The sequence below is a fragment of the Pseudonaja textilis genome, chromosome Z (genome assembly GCF_049901715.1).
Source record: "Pseudonaja textilis isolate UNSWEBS1 chromosome Z, rPseTex1.2, whole genome shotgun sequence".
Lineage (NCBI taxonomy): Eukaryota > Metazoa > Chordata > Lepidosauria > Squamata > Elapidae > Pseudonaja > Pseudonaja textilis.
The window spans coordinates 68,809,818-68,829,280 of NC_142008.1; the positions used below are offsets into that span (position 1 = coordinate 68,809,818).

Consider the following 19,463-nt stretch of genomic DNA (forward strand, 5'->3'; position numbering starts at 1 on the left):
TAGGCATCGGCCTGAATGCTTCGTTCCTACTCTCGTTCCGATGCGTAGATTGCTAGCGTCGCCCGCACCGCTTTCGGTGTCATGACCGAAGTTGTAGATCTAGACGTCGAATTTTGTTTCTTTGTAAATTTTCTTTCTTCATAACTTGTTTCTCTAATAAAATATTTTTTTCAAAACTTCACAGTCCAAAAATTGGGGGGGTGGCTTATACAAAGGGGGGTGCTTATACATGGGGAAATACGGTAGTTAGAGAAAGTATAGTCACCATGACACTGCTTTTATTTGGATTGTTTTTCTAGCTCTTGTTAAAGAAACTAAATTAGAGATTGCATATCTATGTGAGACTTTTGCCTGTGACATTTTAATGATGCTTTTAATAGGTCACAATGAATTGCTTAATCATTTCAAACTCTTAAATAACTGGTACTTGATAGTTTTGGGCATGAGAAAACAGTCATAAGTATATTACTTCCTTTACCTGTCCATTACTTCTGATTGAATTTCCAATATCTTGGAATTGACTATTCCCCTCTCCATCCCAATTAAAGAGATTAATTGATCTATGATATTAAAAAGTTTGTTAAAAATGGGAAAGGAATTGAAAATCAAATATTTTTTTAAAGAACCTTTTATTAGAGTTTTTAACAATAGTAAAAGATAATGCAAGCATCCATAAAGGCTCTGATGCAATTGAGAGCTTTTTGTCATTCCTTATCTCCTAGTAGTCAAACCCATAAATTGACTCCCGTCCTGTGATTTCCTCATGAGAAGTGGCAATTTTTCAACTTCTTTCTCTGGAGCAGTCAAATCTTTTTGAACAACAGTGTTTCTTCAAAAAAACAAACAAACCTATGGTCAAGAGTTCAAAAGGTTTACATATATATCTGCTTTTTATTAACTGTAATTTGTTATGCTATCTGTGCTAATATACTTCATTAACAATTGTTTCGTACCAGCCAAAATATAATTAGTGGATCTGAGTACCCTGTGTCTTGTATGTTTCAAATACAAAAAAACTCAGGGTGTTTCAAGTATTCTATCATAGGAAATCTGTGCCTGTTTAAATAACTTTGGTTAAAATTAATTGTATTTTATTTTCCAGACCCAGAACTGTTGTTAATTAAGAATGGAAGTGAAAGCTTCCAATTGGCTCCTCTTGGCCATCTGAAAGGAGGAGGACAGGACTGTGCAAACCTGAAGTTTGCTATGGCTTGTTTTTTTTCATACACGTGTTTACAACAAAGTTCCCTGAAGTTGGAATACAGTCTTGATTGTGCCTCCCAGATCTGTTTAATGGAAATAGAAAAGAAAATAAAAGGTGCAAAATACATGTAGTGGACTATCTTAAGTGAGTTTCCTAAAGTATATATTTGCTGATTTACTGTCTGGAAGAACTTATTCTGACTTTTTTTTACTATTTTGATGAAATTCTGGGGTTTGTCAAAATACAGTAGCATACACTGAAAACTTACATTGTTAGCTTGGACTTATGCACCTGTCTTCGAATAAATGAAAGATTGGCAAGGAGCAAGGAATTGTAGTATATATTTATTTATTATAGCAATAGCACTTATATAGCACTTAGATTTATATACTGCTTCACAGCACTTTACAGTCCTCTCTAAGTGGTTGTTCTGACCAAAACCCTTTTCCAATAAAACAAACAATAACCAAAGGGAACAGAAACCTTTTAATGAGTCTTACAAATCTCCGGTTCTGTTCCCTTAGGTTATTGTTTGTTTTATTGGAAAAGGGTTTGGGTCAGAACAATTTACTTCCTACAAAGAACATCTGATTCACAGCTGGCTTTTGTCTTCTTGAAGGAGGGGCAGCCTGACTCCCAATTTGCCAGCCCTGCCGCAGCTGTTCTTTCCTACAAGCAGCCCTGCATACATGCTCACTTGGCACAGGCTCCCTGGGAACCTCCTAATCGCTGCTACCAGCCCACACAATATCTGAAGGCAACAGTCCACTCCCTAATGGTCCTGGCCCCTCATCTGAGTCCTCACTCTCCTCAGCCGTCCGCACCTGCTGCCGGCTAACCACAACAGTGGTTTACAGAGTCAGCGTATTGCCCTCAACAATCTGATCCTCATTTTACCAATCTTGGAAGCATGCAACGCTGAGTCAACCTTGAGCAAGTCAGGATCAAATTCCTGGAGTGAGCAGTGAGTTAGCCTTACTGCATTCCAAGTACTGTGCTATCATGGCTCTATGATACATATACATTGTATTTAACATAAGGAATCTGTGGAGGTCATGCAATCACTAATATACAAATTTAAGTAAAACATCTGCATATCTATAGCTATACCTATACAGACAGTCCTAGACTTACAACCACAATTGAGCCCAAGATTTCTTTTGTTAAGTGAGTTTTGTCCTGTTTTATTTATTTATTTATTGCCTCAATTGTTAAGTGAATCACTGCAGTTGATAAGTTAGTAACTGTGTTGTTAAGTAAATCTGGCTTCCCCTTTGACTTCTTGTAGAAGGTGACAAAAGGGAATCACATGATCTTGGGACAGCAACGGTTATAAATATGAACCAGTTACCAAGTATCTTGAATGTAAATTATATGGATGCTGCAAAGGTTGTAACTGTGAAAAACAGTCATAAGTCACTTTTTTCAGTGCTGTTGTAACTTTGAACGGTCACTAAATGACCTGTTGTAAGTTGAGGACTATTTGTACATATATGTGATATGATATACATATATATATTATATACATGATGTATATAATATAGGAGATAAAAGATTAAATTAAGATAAAAGGTAAATTTATAGACTTATGTCTGTGGAAATTTTTAGTCATCCAGATCGTCCCAAAAATGCTTTTTCAAAAAGCCACTGGACTTTCTAGTTTTTCTTTGAAGACATTTTTTTTCAGATTGTGATGAAGAAGCTTCTGGGATGAGAAGTTAAATCCAATTGCTTCATAGACTTATCTTTCATAAAATAGGAGAAGAAGGTGACGTTTCCATATGGCCGAGCATTTGTCACCCAGATATTTCTCTTTTAAAATAATGTATGGTGACAGGAGTGGGGGGAATTGTGCATCTTTCTTGATACGTTCTTATGAAGAAAAGCAATTAATAGCAATAGCAATAGCACTTAGACTTATATACTGTGAAACAGTATACTTTTACAGTCCTCTCTAAGTGGTTTACAAAGTCAGCATATTGCCCCAACAATCTGGTCCTCATTTTACCCACCTTGAAAGGACAGAAGGCTGAGTCAATCTTGAACCTGATGAGATTCAATCTATCAAATTTCAGTCAGTCAGTAGAATACTGCATTCTAACCACTGTGTTACTGCAGCTCTAATCCTAGTTCCTAATGTTGTTTGGATTTCTGGCTACTATGTTTTTGGTTGAATTATTTTTGACTAAAATGTCGAGAATTTAAAATTACAGAAATCTGAGAAATAGACTAGATTTTGAGTTTTTATTCAAACTTGAAAAGAATCCTTAATGTCGTAATCGTATCTTTTTATGTTGCAATAAAGACTGTCCTCCAGATCTTGATAAATTCCAAGGTGGTAAGTGGGCTGGAGAGGGGAGATAAAGTAGAATTTATTTTTGTTTACCATAAGGGATAATGCTAAAGTTCAGAATTATTTTCCGGAACTTGAACATACTATAAATGATGCTGCTTCAATAACTGCTCTGAAATGAGGAGAAAAATATTCTGTTTAAAAGCGAAGATTTTTTCAATTCAGCAAATGATTGCTTTATCCTCACATGGGGACAAAAGATTGATACTGTCTGAAGAGAAACTGGAATACCTATTTTTAAGGTAAAATGTATTTGGTATTTTAATTTACAAACTAATAGATACAAAATTGAAAGCTATACATTAGAGAATATTTACCTCAGTCCATTAGCTATTCTCAACTATTTCTTCCTTAAATATAAAGATTATAATACCATACTGTTGAAACTTGCAAAAGAGCCATTTATTAATATTTTATGTTTAGACACTATGGCCTATGTTCTAAGGAAACCATTGAGTTAATATCTCATAATCTGTTGCATTGCGTATTATACTAGAATTTGTAGTCAGTTTGGATACACTCTTTTCCTGATGGCTTTATAAGATTGCTTGAATGAAACGACACACTTTATTTGGAGATATCTCCATTAAAATCTTTTTAAAGGTCTTAAATATTGTTGCTATAGTTAAAGTCAATAACTTTGAATTTAGTAGTTGCACAATTCAGAGACAGTAAAGAAAAGGCTTTTTAGTTTCTATCTTGCTATTGCTCTGTATATATCTATATGTTTATAAATACAGGTAGTCCTCAACTTATGACCACAATTAAATATGGAATTTCTGTTGCCAAGCAAGATAGTTTTCAAATGAATTTTGCCTCATTTTGTGACCTTTCTTGCCACAGTGAATTATTGCAGTTGCTAAGTTAATAACATGGTTGTTAAGTGAATCTGGCATCCCATTGACTTTGCTTATCAGAAAGCAAGGTGGAAAAGGTGATCACATGACCTCAGGACACTGCAACTATCATAAATATGAGTCAGTTGCCAAGCGGCCGAATTTTGATCATGTGACCATGGGGATGTTGCAATGGTTGTCCTAAAGTAGAATAGAATAGAATTCTTTATTGTCCAAGTGTGATTGGACATACAAGGAATTTGTCTTGGTGTAAATACTCTCAGTATATATAAAAGAAAAGATACATTCGTCAAGAGTCAAGAATTATAAGGTGCAACACTTAATGTTAGTCATAGGGTACAATAAGCAATCAAATCAAACTAGGAAACAGTCCATATAAATCATAAGGATACAAGCAACAAAGTTACAGTCATACAGTCACAAGTGGGAGAGGATGAGTGATAAGGAGTGATGAGAAGATTAACAGTAATAGTAGTACAGCTTTTGTAATAGTTGAACAGTGTTGAGGGAATTACTTGTTTAGCAGAGTGATGACTTTTGGGAAAAAGTTTCTTGTGTCTAGTTGTTCTGATATGTAGTGCTCTATAGCGTCATTTTGAGGGAAGGAGTTGAAACAGTTTATGTCTGAGATGTGAGGGGTCTGTAATATTTTCATAGCCCTCTTTTTGACTCATGCAGTATACAGGTCCTTGATTGAAGGCAGGTTGGTAGCAATTGTTTTTTCTGCAGTCCTAATTATCATCTGAAGTCTGTGTCTGTCTTGTTGGGTTGCAGAAACAAATCAGATAGTTATAGAGGTGCAGATGATAGACTCAATAATTCCTCTGTAGAACTATATCAGCAGCTCCTTGGGCAGTTTGAGCTTTCTGAGTTGGTGGAGAAAGAACATTCTTTGTTGTGCTTTTTTGATGACGTTTTTGGTGTTTGGTGTCCATTTTAGGTCATGTGATATAGTAGAACCTAGAAATTTGAAGGTATCTACTGTTGATACTGTGTTGTCTAGTATTGTAAGAGGTGGTAGTATGGGAGGGTTTCTTCTAAAGTCTACCACCATTTCAATGGCTTTGAGTGTGTTCAGTTCCAGATTGTTCCGGTTACACCATGAGACAAGTTGTATAACCTCCTGTCTGTATGCATATTCGTTGTTGTCTTGAATGAGACCAATCACTGTTCTGTCATCAGCAAACTTCAATATTTTAACAGACGGATCGTTTGAGATTCAGTCATTGGTATATAGGGAGAAGAGATGGTCCTAAGTCACCTAAATAGTTACTAAATGAACTGTTGTAAGTAACGACTATCTATACACATAAATGTTGTTCGATTTGATATTAATTTCCAGGTAGTCCTTGGGTTTTGATAGCAGTTGGGACCAGAATGTTGATTCAAAATATGGAGTGTCATGTGATGTGACTGAATTGCTTAGTGATGGAAGTCCCAATTGTCATCATAATTCCAGGACTTTATGGGTCATTAAGTATGAGGAGGCAAGGGTCCTAAGTGCACCAGGCAAACACTGTGGAGTGGGGGAGACTGCATGGATTCCACGTACAGTTGCTATGAAATATGGGTGGTGGGGTGTCATAGGCAAGTTGAATATGTGACTCTGGGATCTCATACTCTGTAACAGGACTCCTTGGGAATAAAAATGGCAAGACCAATTAACAGAAGCAACTTGCGGCCTTCTCTGCCAGCTTTCCTTTTGAATTTGCTTGTGGGAAGCCGGCAGAGAAGATTGCAAATGTTGATCATGTGATTGTGGGACAATGCAATCATAAGTCTGAACTGGTTGCTAAGCGCCCAAATAGGGATCCCATAAACACATGAATGTTGTGATACGCAGAATTTTGAGAATGAGTCATAAGTACTACTTGCTCAGCCTCGTTGTTAACTTTGGATGGTTGCTGAACCATCGAGGACCACCTGTATTTTCCCTGCTACTTTAACTCAATTTTCATTGTTTAATCCATCTTAGAAATACTTTTTCTTTTTTTATATTTTACCATTTTATTGTGATTTTATAAACTCTTAAATCAGAATATATTTTGTATTGTTTCCCTGTAGTATTTAAGATGATTGATGAGATAAGGATATTTAAAAATTAAATATCCCCTCTCTACAAAATATTACGGGGAATTATGTTGTGTATATATTATGCAAGTGTTAATATGTGTATGAATTCTGATAGCAAAGCAAGATTTACAGCTATAGTCTGAATAAATGGTGATATTCTTTAAAATTAAATTAGATATATAAATTATCTTAATTTCTTCCAGGTGCTTTCTATCTTGTATTTGAATATATGGATCATGATCTCATGGGGCTTCTGGAATCTGGCTTGGTTCATTTTGATGAAAGTCATATTAAATCTTTCATGAGACAGTTGATGGAAGGCTTAGATTACTGCCATAAGAAGAATTTCTTACATCGAGATATTAAATGTTCTAACATCTTACTAAACAACAGGTAATCAGCTGGTTTAAAAAAAAAATTCTAAAATTTAGAAATGAAACAAAATGTAGTTTGTAAGTTCATTTCCAAATAATAATGTTTTATTGATACATATAGTGCATTTTTTGTTCAAACTGCTGGAGATACTGAAAATTATTAATCCAATAATTAGGCCCAGTCTTAAACCCAGCACTCTTCAATATCTTCATAAATGACTTCGATGAGAGAATAGAAGGGGAACTTATCAAATTTGCAGATGATGCTAAACTGGCCGGAATACCCAACACCCCAGAAGACAAGGATCCAAAAAAACTCTTAACAAACTTAAACAATGTGCCCTATCCAACAAAATAAATTTAATATGGAGAAAAGCAAAATTTTACATTTAGAGAGGGAAAATGATAGTATAAGTACAGATTAGGTGAGACCTGGCTCAAAAACAGTAACAGTGAAAGGAAACAGTGAGAGGTATGGACACTTCTGATAGCCCAGGATTCTGCCTTTAAGGCAGGAAATGGGGATATATATAGAGAGAGGCCTGGCCTCTCTCTATATAGATATATATAGAGAAGCCAGGCATTAAGATAGCAAAACAACAATACAAATATAAAGGTGGAGAACCACCTAGCAGATAACAACCTGAAGCAAGTGTGGCAGGGACTGCAGCACCTAACTAACTATAAGGAAAGTGATCAGTGCTGATGCCTCATTGGAGAAGAGTTGAACATCTTCACCCAATATGAGGTGAAAAGACCAGACCCCATAGCCTCTGCCTGCCAGTTTTCTGTTTCCGAGCAACTCACCCTATACGAACATCAAGTGAGAGTTGCACTGAAGGCTATGAATCCACATAAAGCTGAAGGTCCAGATGGGGTACTGGGGATAGTGGTAAAGACTTGTGCTGATCAATTATCAGGGGTCCTGACAAAGAGCTTTAACACCTCCCTGCAGATGTCCTGTATTTCATCATGCTTGAAAATAGCACTACTGTCCCAGTCCCCAAGAAAACAGCAATTAATTGTCTAAATGACTACAGACCTATTGTGTTAACGTCAGTAGTGATGAAATGCTTCGAAAGACTGGTTCTCCAACACCTTAGGACATGCCAGACCTTGACAAATATCAGTTTGTCTATGGGGGAAGAGGTCTACAGACAACGCCATAGCTACTGCCTTACATACTGTAGCGAGCCATCTGGAAAAACCCGGAAACTATGTGAGGATGCTTTTTATTGACTACAACTTGGTCTTCAATACTATCCTGCCGAGCATTCTTATCGAAAAGCTGACTGACTTGGATTTTCCCTCTTCCATCTTCAACTGGATCAAAGACTTTCTGAGGGACCAACCACAAACAGTGAGGGCTGGGTCTGTCACATCCACCTCCTTGAAGCTTAGCACTGGCTCCCCACTGGGGTATGTGCTCAGTCCCTACCTGTACTCACTGTATACATGATTGTGTATTATCTAACCCATCCACTGTATTAAGTTCGCAGATGATACCACCATGTTGGGTCTCATTAGATGTGGGGATGAAACAGCGCACAGGGGAGAGGTTCAAAAATTATCTTCATGGTGCCTAGAAAACAACTTGCACCTAAACATCAGCAAGTCAAAGGAGATGATGTTATACTTCTGGAAGAAGAGAGAGGAACCCGTCCCACTTTACATCGAGGGGGGCTGTGTGGAGAGAGTTTCCTCCTTTAAATTCCTGGGAGTCTACCTCAGCGAAGATCCTACCTGGAAAATCAACACAACCCAGGTGGCCAGAAAGGCACAACAGAGACTCCATTTCCTTAGGGTCTTGGGAATAAAGTGGAACAATGACTGATGATCTCCTTTTATTGGTCCACAATAGAAAGCATCCTCACATATTGCAGTACGGTGTGGTATGCTGGCTTGACAGCCATTAAAGAGGGTGGTGAACACAGCACAAAACTTGTGGGCTGTTCCCTGATACCATTAGATGACGTCACTAGGCTCGCTGCCTTAGAGTGAGGAAAATTCTCAGGGACGACTCACATCCCAATCAGCATTTCTTCACTCTCCTACCATTGGGTAGGAGATACAGAAGCATAGCCAGCCATACCAACAGGTTGAAGCACAGTTTCTTCCCATGGGCTGTCAGACTTCTGAATGGAAAATAACACAGACTTGCGCGGCCGGCGTGCTGTGCAACAAGGTTACATAGAGTAATAAGATTGGGTTAGGAATTTCTGTCCTCAATGTGAGTTGTGTTGTGGGAGGGTGCATGAAGGGAGGCTTGGCCAATCTCATTGTACATATGTTGTACTCTTGACAATAAAGGGAATAATAATAACGGAGTCCTAGTAGATGATCACTTCAATATGAGCCAGCAATGTGCAGCAACCGCCAAAAAAGCTAATGCAATCCTGGGTTGTATAAACAGAAGCATAGAATCCAGTTCACTTGAAGTGTTAGTACTACTTTATAAAACCTTACTAAGACCACACTTGAAATACTAAAAAATACAACTAGTTTTGCTCACCACATTACAAAAAAGATGTTGCGACTTTGGAAAAAGTTCAGAGAAGAGCAACTAAAATGATCAAAGGCCTGGAGACTAAAACATATGAAGAATGGCTGCAGGATTTGGGTTTGACTAATCCAAAGAAAAAAAGAAATAGGAGTGACAAGATAGCAGTATTCCAGTATTCAAGCAGAAGGGGAGATGAAATTATTCTCCAAAGCACCAGAGGGCAGGACAAGAAACAATGGTTGGAAACTAGTCAAAGAGAGAAACAACCTGGAATTAAGGAGAAACCTCCTAATAGTGAGGACAATTAACCAGTGGAACAGCTTGCTTGCAGCAATTGTGGGCGCTCCATCACTGGATGTTTTTAAGAAGAGACTAGACAGTTACTTATCTGAAATGGTATAGGTTCTCCTGCTTGAGCAGGGTCTGGCCGAAGACCTCCAAGGTCTCTTCCAGCTCCTTCCACTCCACTCCACTCTACTCTATTCTAAAATATTGACTTCAGCATTTCTTTTATTTGAATGCATAATTAATATGAATCTAGAGTTTATTTTAGGTTTACTTACATTTGGAATAGATACATTGAAAGCAGTAAGTTTATTAAATTTCCAATTATTTAATCAGAATATTTTAGACTAAATACAACCCCATAAGGCTTCCGCAGAAGCTCCCTACTCTAATTTTAATATTAGAGATCTTATGCAACTTCCATAGGATCAATACATTATTGCAAAAATAAGATTTCTGTGTATACTGAATCTCTGCATTTTAGTAGTAGGATTGTGTTTATTTCCCAAGGAACCTTTTTTTTCACCTATACATAGTGATACATACATACAGAGCTAGATTAATGACATACTGTATGCATGCATTTATTGAGAACAACTTATAGTCCTCCAGTGCTCACACTGGATGTTATAGTACCATTCCTGGTGTTGCTCAGCAATACCTATCCTGGTTGGGACTGTTTAACCTACCATAGTTTATCATCTGTGTAAATTCTACAGTAATTTTTAGGAACTTTTTTCCTGCTCTACTATGCTTATTTATTATATTTGTATTTTATGTGCTTTTAAAATATTGTTTTAACTATATGTCAGTTTGAGAAACTAGTTAAAAAGTGGCATGTAGTAGGTGTCAAATTTTTTGATAATTGCAGCATTAAGATAAAAATAAATGGATTATTAATCTTAAAACATTACAGTAAATGTTTTTAAGTATTAAAATGATTCATTATTACTTTTTAATGCTTTATTATTCTCATTTTTGACTGCATGTTTGCAACATCTAAATCACGAGAATACAACTTTTTATGGAGGAAGAGTAAAGCTTAGGGTTTGCATGAGGACTGTACTGCAAAGAGTTTTGGTGGGTCCAAGGCAAAAATCCCACTTAAAGTTGAGATAAATATAAATATTATGGCTATTATTCAATTGTACATCAAACAAAATTTACTGTTTCCACTAGAGGGCAGATCAAGCTGGCAGATTTTGGTCTGGCTCGCCTGTACAGCTCTGAAGAAAGGTAAGTTTAATACTAATTTAAAACTATCTCTGTTTTGGAAGCATTCTGAAAATATGTCATATGTAATTAAAAATTTTTTAATTATTCCATGCCCTTTAAGGATGTGATTATTCTTATTATTTTAATGTTTTCTAATCAAGTTTTAAACAATTTTTTATTCTAAGTTGGTTTATACCTGATTAGCTTCAAACTTATACTTAAGGTAGCTAATTTAAATCAATGGCTTTAAATTAGCTAACACTAACGTATAGTTCTTCTTTTACAGGAATATTTTTTTTCATAATATGAAAAGGAAGCAGGAGCAACATGAGGTGTTATTTCAAAGTAGTTTCTTTATTGCTGCTTGCCTATAGACATAAATTTTGTCTGACTAAAGTACTTATCTCATAACTCATTAAATGTATCTGTAAACTATTAACTTGGATTTGCTTTCACATATTTTCTTCATAAATAAAAAATAAATACCAAATATGTCATCCTTTTTAGCTGGAAATGAATCCCTCTTTCCTGTGACTGGATTGTGTTCTACCATAGTGATAACTTCATTTATTCAACAGTATCTAAAGTGTATTGCACAATTTTGTTAAATTTATTGTAATGGTTTGCACGATAATTTAAAAAGATATACCTTTTTGGTAGGTACTTCAGATCAGCGGTGGGCTCTAAATAATTTAACTGGTTCGTCCTAAAGAACGGGTGGGTGCAGCTGGGGTAAGTGGGTCATGTGACTGAGTGGGCAGGACCATCTCAATGTCACAGCAAGTTGGGGTGGCGCAGGCGGGCTGAAGCGGTAATGGCCGAAGCCTTAGATTTATCTTTGTGTAGCAACAGCAGTGGTGATTCTCCGATGCCTCTTGCTGGGTCTTGCTGCCCGATAGTCAGTACAGCTGGGCACATGATTCAGCCCCGTGACACTGGCCTGCAGCCACTGCCAGTCTTTTTCAGCACAAGAAGCCTGCAGATGCCCCTTTTTTCAGCGCAAGTAGCCTGCAGCCACCCCTTTTTTTCAGTGCAAATAGCCTGCAGCAGCTGCTTTTTTTTAGCGTGAGAAGCCTGTAGCCACCACTTTTTTCAGTGTGAGAAGCCTGTAGCCACTGCTTTTTAGTAGCATGAAGGGCCTACAGCAGCTGCCTCTTTGCCGGCCGGAACTGAGTTAGGAGCAGCGGCTGGAGGATTCTTGCACCGGCAAAGACCGGTGGCTGCAGGCTTCTCATGCCGGCAAAGAGGTGGTGGCTGCAGGATTCTCATGCTGCTTTTTGCCAGTGCAAAGGGTCTGCAGCAGCAGTCTCTTTGCTGGCCGGAAGTGACAAGGCTGGAGGATGGATGAGAGGGCGGCCTTTGGGGGAGGCATTTTCTCTCAGCCTCGTACCCAGAAGGCCCCGTGGAAGCCAAGGCTGGGCCCAAAAGGCAGCCAAGCCTCGCTGTGTGACTCCCCCCCCCCACTGAGGCGGTCCTTCGGCTGAGCGTAGCAAGCCCAGAACAGATCTTCTTCCTTCCTCCCCATCAGCTTTACTTTCTAGCCCATGGGGCTCACACTGTTTTACAGTGGTGGCCTGGTATGCGGGCAGAAACCCCAGGGAAGGCCAGAGCCAAGGACTCATGCATTTCCCGACTTGAAGTGAAGGGGGAGGCTCTGGGGAAGGTAGAGCCAGGGACTGATGCGTTCCCTGATCCAAGGCAAAGGGCAAGAGGGCAGCATGCGGCGGAAGGATGGTGAGAGCCAGGCCTGAAAGGCAGCTGAGCTTCACTGTGTCCACCCCAAGGCAGTCCTTTGGCCGGGCGCTTTACCTTTGCAGGCAGCCACAGTGAGCAGAGTGGGTGAGGCGCGGAGATCAGCTGGGCCACATGGTCTGGGTGGGTGAGCAAGTAAAGGAGCCAGGGAGTAGCTGGGCGCAGGCAAGACTCTAGCAACTGGCCAAGGCAGGCGAGGTGAGAGAGGGTGGGGTGAGATGGCGTGGACGGAGCCAGCCAGATGTGAAATATGCTGGATTGCCAAACTGTGTAGAATCTTATGCCTGAACTGGTGTGAACCAGCAGCAGCCCACCTCTGCTTCAGATGCAGTATAAAAATCTAAATACACCCGGAAAATTGTAAAATATTTGATTCTTATAGCATATAAACGGACATAATTTGTTGGTAACACTAGTATGTTAACTCATTGGCCTAATTGTCATGAAAATGCAGGTAGTCTCTGTTTAGTGACTGCCTTTTTCTGTGACCTTTCGCAGTTGTGACAATGATGAAAAAGTAACTTTGCAATCAATGCCTGCATTAATGACCAATGCAGTATCTCTCCTAATTATGTGTTTTCCATTACAACCAGTTATTTCCTTTATTCTACTCTCGCAGAGTGATGAGATTGCTTAACGAAGCTATCTTTCCTTTTATCAGCAGTGCAGCTTCATCCCTTAAAGATGCTAATGGAAAGTTAACGAGCTCAGCTTTGTGACCTTATTTAGTTTAATATCAAGGGTTGTTGTTGTTTTTTGTTTGTTTTTTGGCTCCTAAGGCAATAGTGTGCACCAAAACCTTCATTTTTGTGTATATTCGTCATAGTTTGCCTGTTTACTCTCTTGCAATCCCTTCATCTCCAATAAATGTAAACAACAAACATTACATCTCTTCTTGCTAATTATGCCAGTAGTGTCAGTGTGAGTATTCCAAAGGGCAGGGAAGTGCTATAAGATTTGTTTTACTTTGTTTCCTTGCTAGTCCAGTTCTGGAAACCTTCTCTGCTGTTTGGGTTCATTCAGCTATTTGGGATCATATTCTTCTGATTCTCTAAAGAAAAGAGCTCAAAATTGTAATCACAATAGTGATTATATTATTTTTCACTCAGTGATTGATTGGTTAACAAGCAAGTTGTGAGTCCCAATTGCTGTTTCTAAATAAGGACTGCATGTAGTAAAAATCTTTCTATATCGCACCACTGTGCTAAGTGTACAATACATTCTATTGTGTGATGGAATATTTTTCTTTACATCATAATATAAAGCTATTTAGCGTGCAGGCTTTTACATAAGGTATGTGCTAAGACAGAATCAGTGACAAGCCTTTGAAGAATAGGGGCTGATTATACTATAGTGATAGCTTCGTTTGTGTTGCCTAAACTATGCTGTTGATCTCAGTGGTGTCAGGCAATCTTACAGTCATTGTTGAAGTAAGACATGACTAACAGTCTGACTGATTTTGTAGCATAGCATAGGATGCCGTATTGGCTTTTGTAGCATAGCATAGGATGCCATATTGGCTTTTGCTTTGGGCAGCAAAAATTGATTCAGATCCAATCTTACGGTAGTTTGAAAAGAAGCCTTAGAACAGCAGTGACATCCAATGACATTCTAAAACATCATTTTCTCCCATGAAATGTTCAGAGCATCCAGAAGTGGGGAAGTGCTTCAGTCTCTTCTGGAAAGGCTGGGCTTAAAACTCCGGGACGCTCCTCCTCCTCCACGGGACACCTCCCCAGCGTCCCTCAGTTTTAGCTCAGCCTTTGTGGTAAGAGGTTGTGCACTCCCTGACTGGAATGGTTTTCTGATTCAGCTAGTCAAAATTCAGGTTTGCTCTTGGGTTAATTTGGCTTGTAAATTTTCCCTCAATTAATTTGGCGATTTCAAGGCTTGTGGCTCTATTAGGTCATCCCCTGATCAGTTTGAGAGCAGTTCTTTGTGGCTGGCCTGAGACGGCTGCTTCAGGCAATTAGCTTATCTAATCCCCCGATCGTCTTATCTCTGCGATCTTGGTGGAGCGCTCACAGCCGCGGCTCACTTCTCCTTGCCATTTCAACTGACAGGATCATTTATCTGACAATTTAGAGAGTCAGCAGCAGCGGCTCGTTAAACTGCTCAGGCAATTTACATCGGAGATTCTGCCTTCCCGCCATTTTCAACGGCTGGCTTCAAGTTCGCGCCTAAATATCACAGGTGCCATTCCCCGCTGGTTTCCCTTCTTGGGGACTGGGGCAGGTACCTTCCCACTCCACTTCCCTGGCATTATTTCTCTTTTATCTTGCTGGAGTTGGATAAGCAGGCTAGTCCTTAAACAGGAATTTTTTTCTTTTTGCAATTGCTTTTGGATCATTACATTGGAGTGAAGCTGCAAACAGTGGGACGTTTTTGACAGGAAAGGATCCATCCAGGCCCTGTATAGCTGGTTTCCCTTGTTGGGGACCAAGGATCCAGAATATTTCTTGCTTGGAGCGCCTGGGGGTTTCCCTTGTTGGGGACCCTTAGATACTGTTTCCCATATACACAGTTTTACATGTAGATATAGGCACGTATATGTATAAATGTGTGTGTGTGTGTGTGTGTATAGACTTATACTCCTGGAGAAGCGTTCTACTTTCAACCACAGGGTAGGCATCATCCCTAAGTACAAATAATAATAATAATAATAATAATAATAATAATAATAATAATAATAATAATAACAACAACAACAACAACAACAACAACAACAACAACAACAACAGCAACAATATTTTTTTAAAAAAATTAAAGTTAGAGGCACGAGAATCAGTCATCCACAATGGAAGGTGACAACGGGCCAGGGCGGCGGACAAGATGGCTATGACACAACAATCGGATCAGGGCCCAAGTACATTGTTGGGGCCCTTGGACTTACCCACCCAGCCCAGACAGGCTATTTCTGGACAGCCTCCCATAGGCATATCTCCTCCAATGAGCACTGCCCTGCGAATCCCAGAGGCAATCTTCACCCCTACGGCCGCTGGTTTAAGACAGAGGGATTACCTGAGACTATTCCCATCAAAATGAGGCAATGGATGGAGATGGCCATACAAAAGGGCATTGCAACTGGAGTTCAGCAATCCATCCGGACCAGACACTTTTCGGCTACTTTGGAAGCGGGATCCCTGTCTGCTCGATCCTTTGCGCATATGGGACATCATCAAACTCAGGTATTCTCCAATATTCCTGACATACCAGTCCAGGGGCTTCGGGAGGAGGTGGAATTAGATGACCAGGATGTTCCCATGGAGGTGGGGTCGATCCATCAGATGGACTTGGGGTTGTCAGAGGCTGACCCACTAGAACGAGGAATGTCAGATGACAAAGGTCTCATTCTGGACCAGCCTACCTTTTCTGGCCTTTTCATCCGCACCTCTTTAAATCTTTACTGTTCAAAGCAAAGAACACCGCTAAACTAGGCACATCAAGTCCTCATCCGTTGTCAACAGGGTCTCAGGACGAATCCGAGGATCTAATATTCTCACAACCGGCTAATGAGGCTATTCCTGTCCCTCGTATGTTTGCTGAATTAGTACAAAATCAATGGGCATCAGCAGCATCCTACCCAGCCCCAACAGGGTACGATAAACGATATTATAATTTGGCACCAGAGTTTTCAAATTTTCTCAAAACGCCAGAGGTGGATGAGCCCATTGTGGCACTGGCCTCTTCTTCAACCTGAGACCGGAGAAAAGAGAGCAGAGTTGGCATTCTGTAGGGCGCATGTTTCTGACGCCTGGGCCATTAGGGCAGCTACAGCTGTGTCCTTTTTTACACGATCCTCCCTACGATGACTCTTCCACTTGAGGGATATATTGCCGGCGTCAAATGTCAGAGCCCACCATGACATTGCTAAGATTCTTGCAGCGGCAGAATTCTCTGCCGACACCACATTTAATGCAGTCAAATTCTCGTCTAGAGCCATAGTATCTCATGTATCAGCATGGAGACTGCTATGGCTCAGACATTGCCAGGCGGATACTAAGCATAAATGCAAACTGGCATCAGCCCCAATATCGGGAGATAAATTATTTGGCAATGTCTTGGAGCCCCTGCTTATTGAGAATAGAAACAAGAAAAAAGTGCTTCCCCTTCTTTTTCGGAGGTCTGAAAACAGAATGTCCCAGTCGTTTCGAAGGGGTTCCTTTCGGCCCCACTATCAAGGCCCATATGTTCCCAGATCGCAGAGAACATCAGGCTACAGGCCCAGTTTTAGACAGGATAGGTCGGAATCTTCCGATAGAGGTCAGCAGGGAGGCCAAAACAGAAAAAAACCCAGAGGTACCGGAGGCAGATTTTTTCGTCGCCCCAAGTGAGTCTTTGACAGCAGCTCCCATTGGAGGGCGGCTAAAATTGTTTACTGATCAATGGGACAGCTCCACCTCTGATGCGTGGGTCAGGGATTCTGTTAGGTTTGGTTTGGCGCTAGAGTTTCAATCCTCCCCCCCGAACTTTTTCATTAGGAGTCCTAGGTCCACGGACCCCATTAAGAGAGTGTTGATGCAGAGGCTATCAATCATGTTCTGCATATTCTGGCCATTAGAGAGGTTCCATCTGAACAACGGGGTCAAGGCTGTTACTCTCTATTGTTTGTGGTCCCAAAGAGTTTGGGGGGCTGGAGGGCAATTCTGGACCTCAAACGTCTGAACAGATCATTGGTTTATCGAAAATTCAAGATGACTACTCTCCAGTCCATTCTGCTCAGCATCAGAGAGAACAATGTCCTGACCTCTATAGATCTGGCAGAGGCTTATCTACTTATACCAATTAGACCTGCTCACTACAAATATCTTAGATTTTGCTATTGTGATTGGCACTATGAATATATTGCCCTACCACTCGGTCTGGCTTCGGCCCCTAGGACTTTTACCAAGGTCCTAGCGGCTTTGGCTGCCTCCCTCAGGATCAAATCTATTTGTTTACAATGTTATCTGGATGATATTTTAATTTTTTCATCTTCCAGACATCAAGCAAATTTGGATACCAAGATTACTCTGGAGACCTTTCAAGGCCACGGCTTTTCCATAAATTGGGATAAAAGCCATTTGATCCCTTCAACTAGGTTAGTTCATTTAGGGGCAGTGATAGATACTGTGGAGAGCAAGGTTTTTCTCTCTCAGGACAGGTTAAATAGTATCCAGTCTTTGGCCAGAGAGATCAGAGCCTTAAAGAGTTGGCAGTTCTGTCTCAACTGTTAGGGAAACTGATTTCTTGTATTTCCATTGTGCCTTGGGCTTGATTCCATTCTAGAGATCTGCAATGGTTCCTCTACCTTTCCAGCAATCCAGAAGAGCCACTTCCAACATCCAGATAGGTACCGCACAATGTTCTCTGATCACTCCGCTGGTGGTCGGAAAACACGATAAACAAGGGGTGTCCTTTCAAGGAACCTTGCAGGGCAATGATCACAACCAATGCCAGCCTGGTAGGATGGGGAGATCACTTCCAATCCCACGCTGCACAGGGAAGTTGGACTATTTCCGAACAATCACAAAGCATCAACCTGTTGGAGCTGCGAGCAGTTCAACTGACATTACGCAGTTTTCTACCCCTTTTCCAATCATGCCATGTTCTGGTCTTGACAGACAATATCACAACCAAGGCCCACGTAAACAGACAGGGGGGTACCCACTCCAAACTTCTGATGCTGGAGACGGCCAGGTTGTTCAAGTGGGCCAAGGCCAATCTGTTTTTGCTCAAGGTAGAGCACATAGCAGGGACCTTAAACACACAAGCGGACTGGCTCAGCAGGGTCACGATAGATCAGAGTGGCGCCTACACCCGTCTTTCTTCCAGTGCGGAGGTTTGGGCAACTGGTGACTGATCTATTTGCCTCTCCCCTCAATGCCCAATTGCCCCGGTATATTTCAAGGTACCCGACTTGGGGCGGAGGCCGTCAACGCCCTGCGATGTCAGTGGCCTCCCAGACCTCTATATGCATTTCCTCCACTCCCTGTAATACCCAGGTTGATCCAGAAGTTATTGGAGGAACGAGCGGAATTGATATTGGTCGCCCCTTACTGGCCCAGGGAACGTGGTTTGTGGACTTGCAGGACCTGTCAAGACAACAACCGTGGAAAATTCCACTGTTGAGGGTTTTCCTCTCGCAAAGGCCGGTACTTCACCCGGACCCACAGTGGCTCAGCCTCGTCGTATGGAGGTTGAGCGGAGCCATTTAAGGACCCAACAGATTTCAGGATGCCATTGCCACCATACAAACATCCAGATGATCCTCAACAAATCGTATATACGAGGCCACGTGATCCGCTTTCCGTCGCTGGTGCCGGGAGTCTAAGATCGACCCAACCGCCCCATCAATAGGACAATTATTGGACTTTTTACAGGAGGGGTTGACCAAAGGCCTATCTCCAAATACTTTACGCAGACAGGTGGAGGCCTTAGCCTCAGTGATATCCTGGGGTGACCTTCATTCCATAGCGCACCATCCACATGTCCGCAGCTTTCTTAAGGGTGCTGCAAACTTATGACCTCCTGTAATTCACCGCTATCCCACTTGGGAGCTCAACAAGTTGTTAACCGCACTTACAACTGGCCCGTTTGAGCCTTTAAGAACCGCTAGTCTCAAATGACATAAGGTGGTCTTCTTAATTGCAATCACATCAGCAAGGAGGATTTCCGAATTGGCAGCATTGTTGATGAGAAAGGACCTGTCGTGTTTCATGTGGACAGAGTGGTTCTCAGATTGGATCCATCATTCACCCCTAAAGTAAATTCAGTCTTCCACAGAGTGCAGGAGTTGGTGCTTCCAAATTTTTGTTCGAAACCATCTCATAGACTGGAGCATCAATGGCATCGACTTGACGTTCGA

At 40.8% G+C, this 19,463-nt stretch overlaps 1 protein-coding gene across 2 annotated transcripts in view; it reads left to right on the forward strand.

Annotated features, from left to right (window-relative positions):
• Positions 1–19,463, forward strand: part of CDK13 (cyclin dependent kinase 13) — a 93,963-nt gene that overhangs the window by 38,453 nt on the left and 36,047 nt on the right. Inside the window, exons 6-8 of one of the 2 annotated variants that reach the window (XM_087916317.1) lie at positions 1,103–1,318; positions 6,691–6,880; positions 10,829–10,885. In XM_087916317.1, the coding sequence (XP_087772443.1) occupies positions 1,103–1,318; positions 6,691–6,880; positions 10,829–10,885 (463 nt within the window). The remainder of the gene's footprint in view (positions 1–1,102; positions 1,319–6,690; positions 6,881–10,828; positions 10,886–19,463) is intronic. The other variant, XM_026702264.2, reaches the window with a different exon arrangement.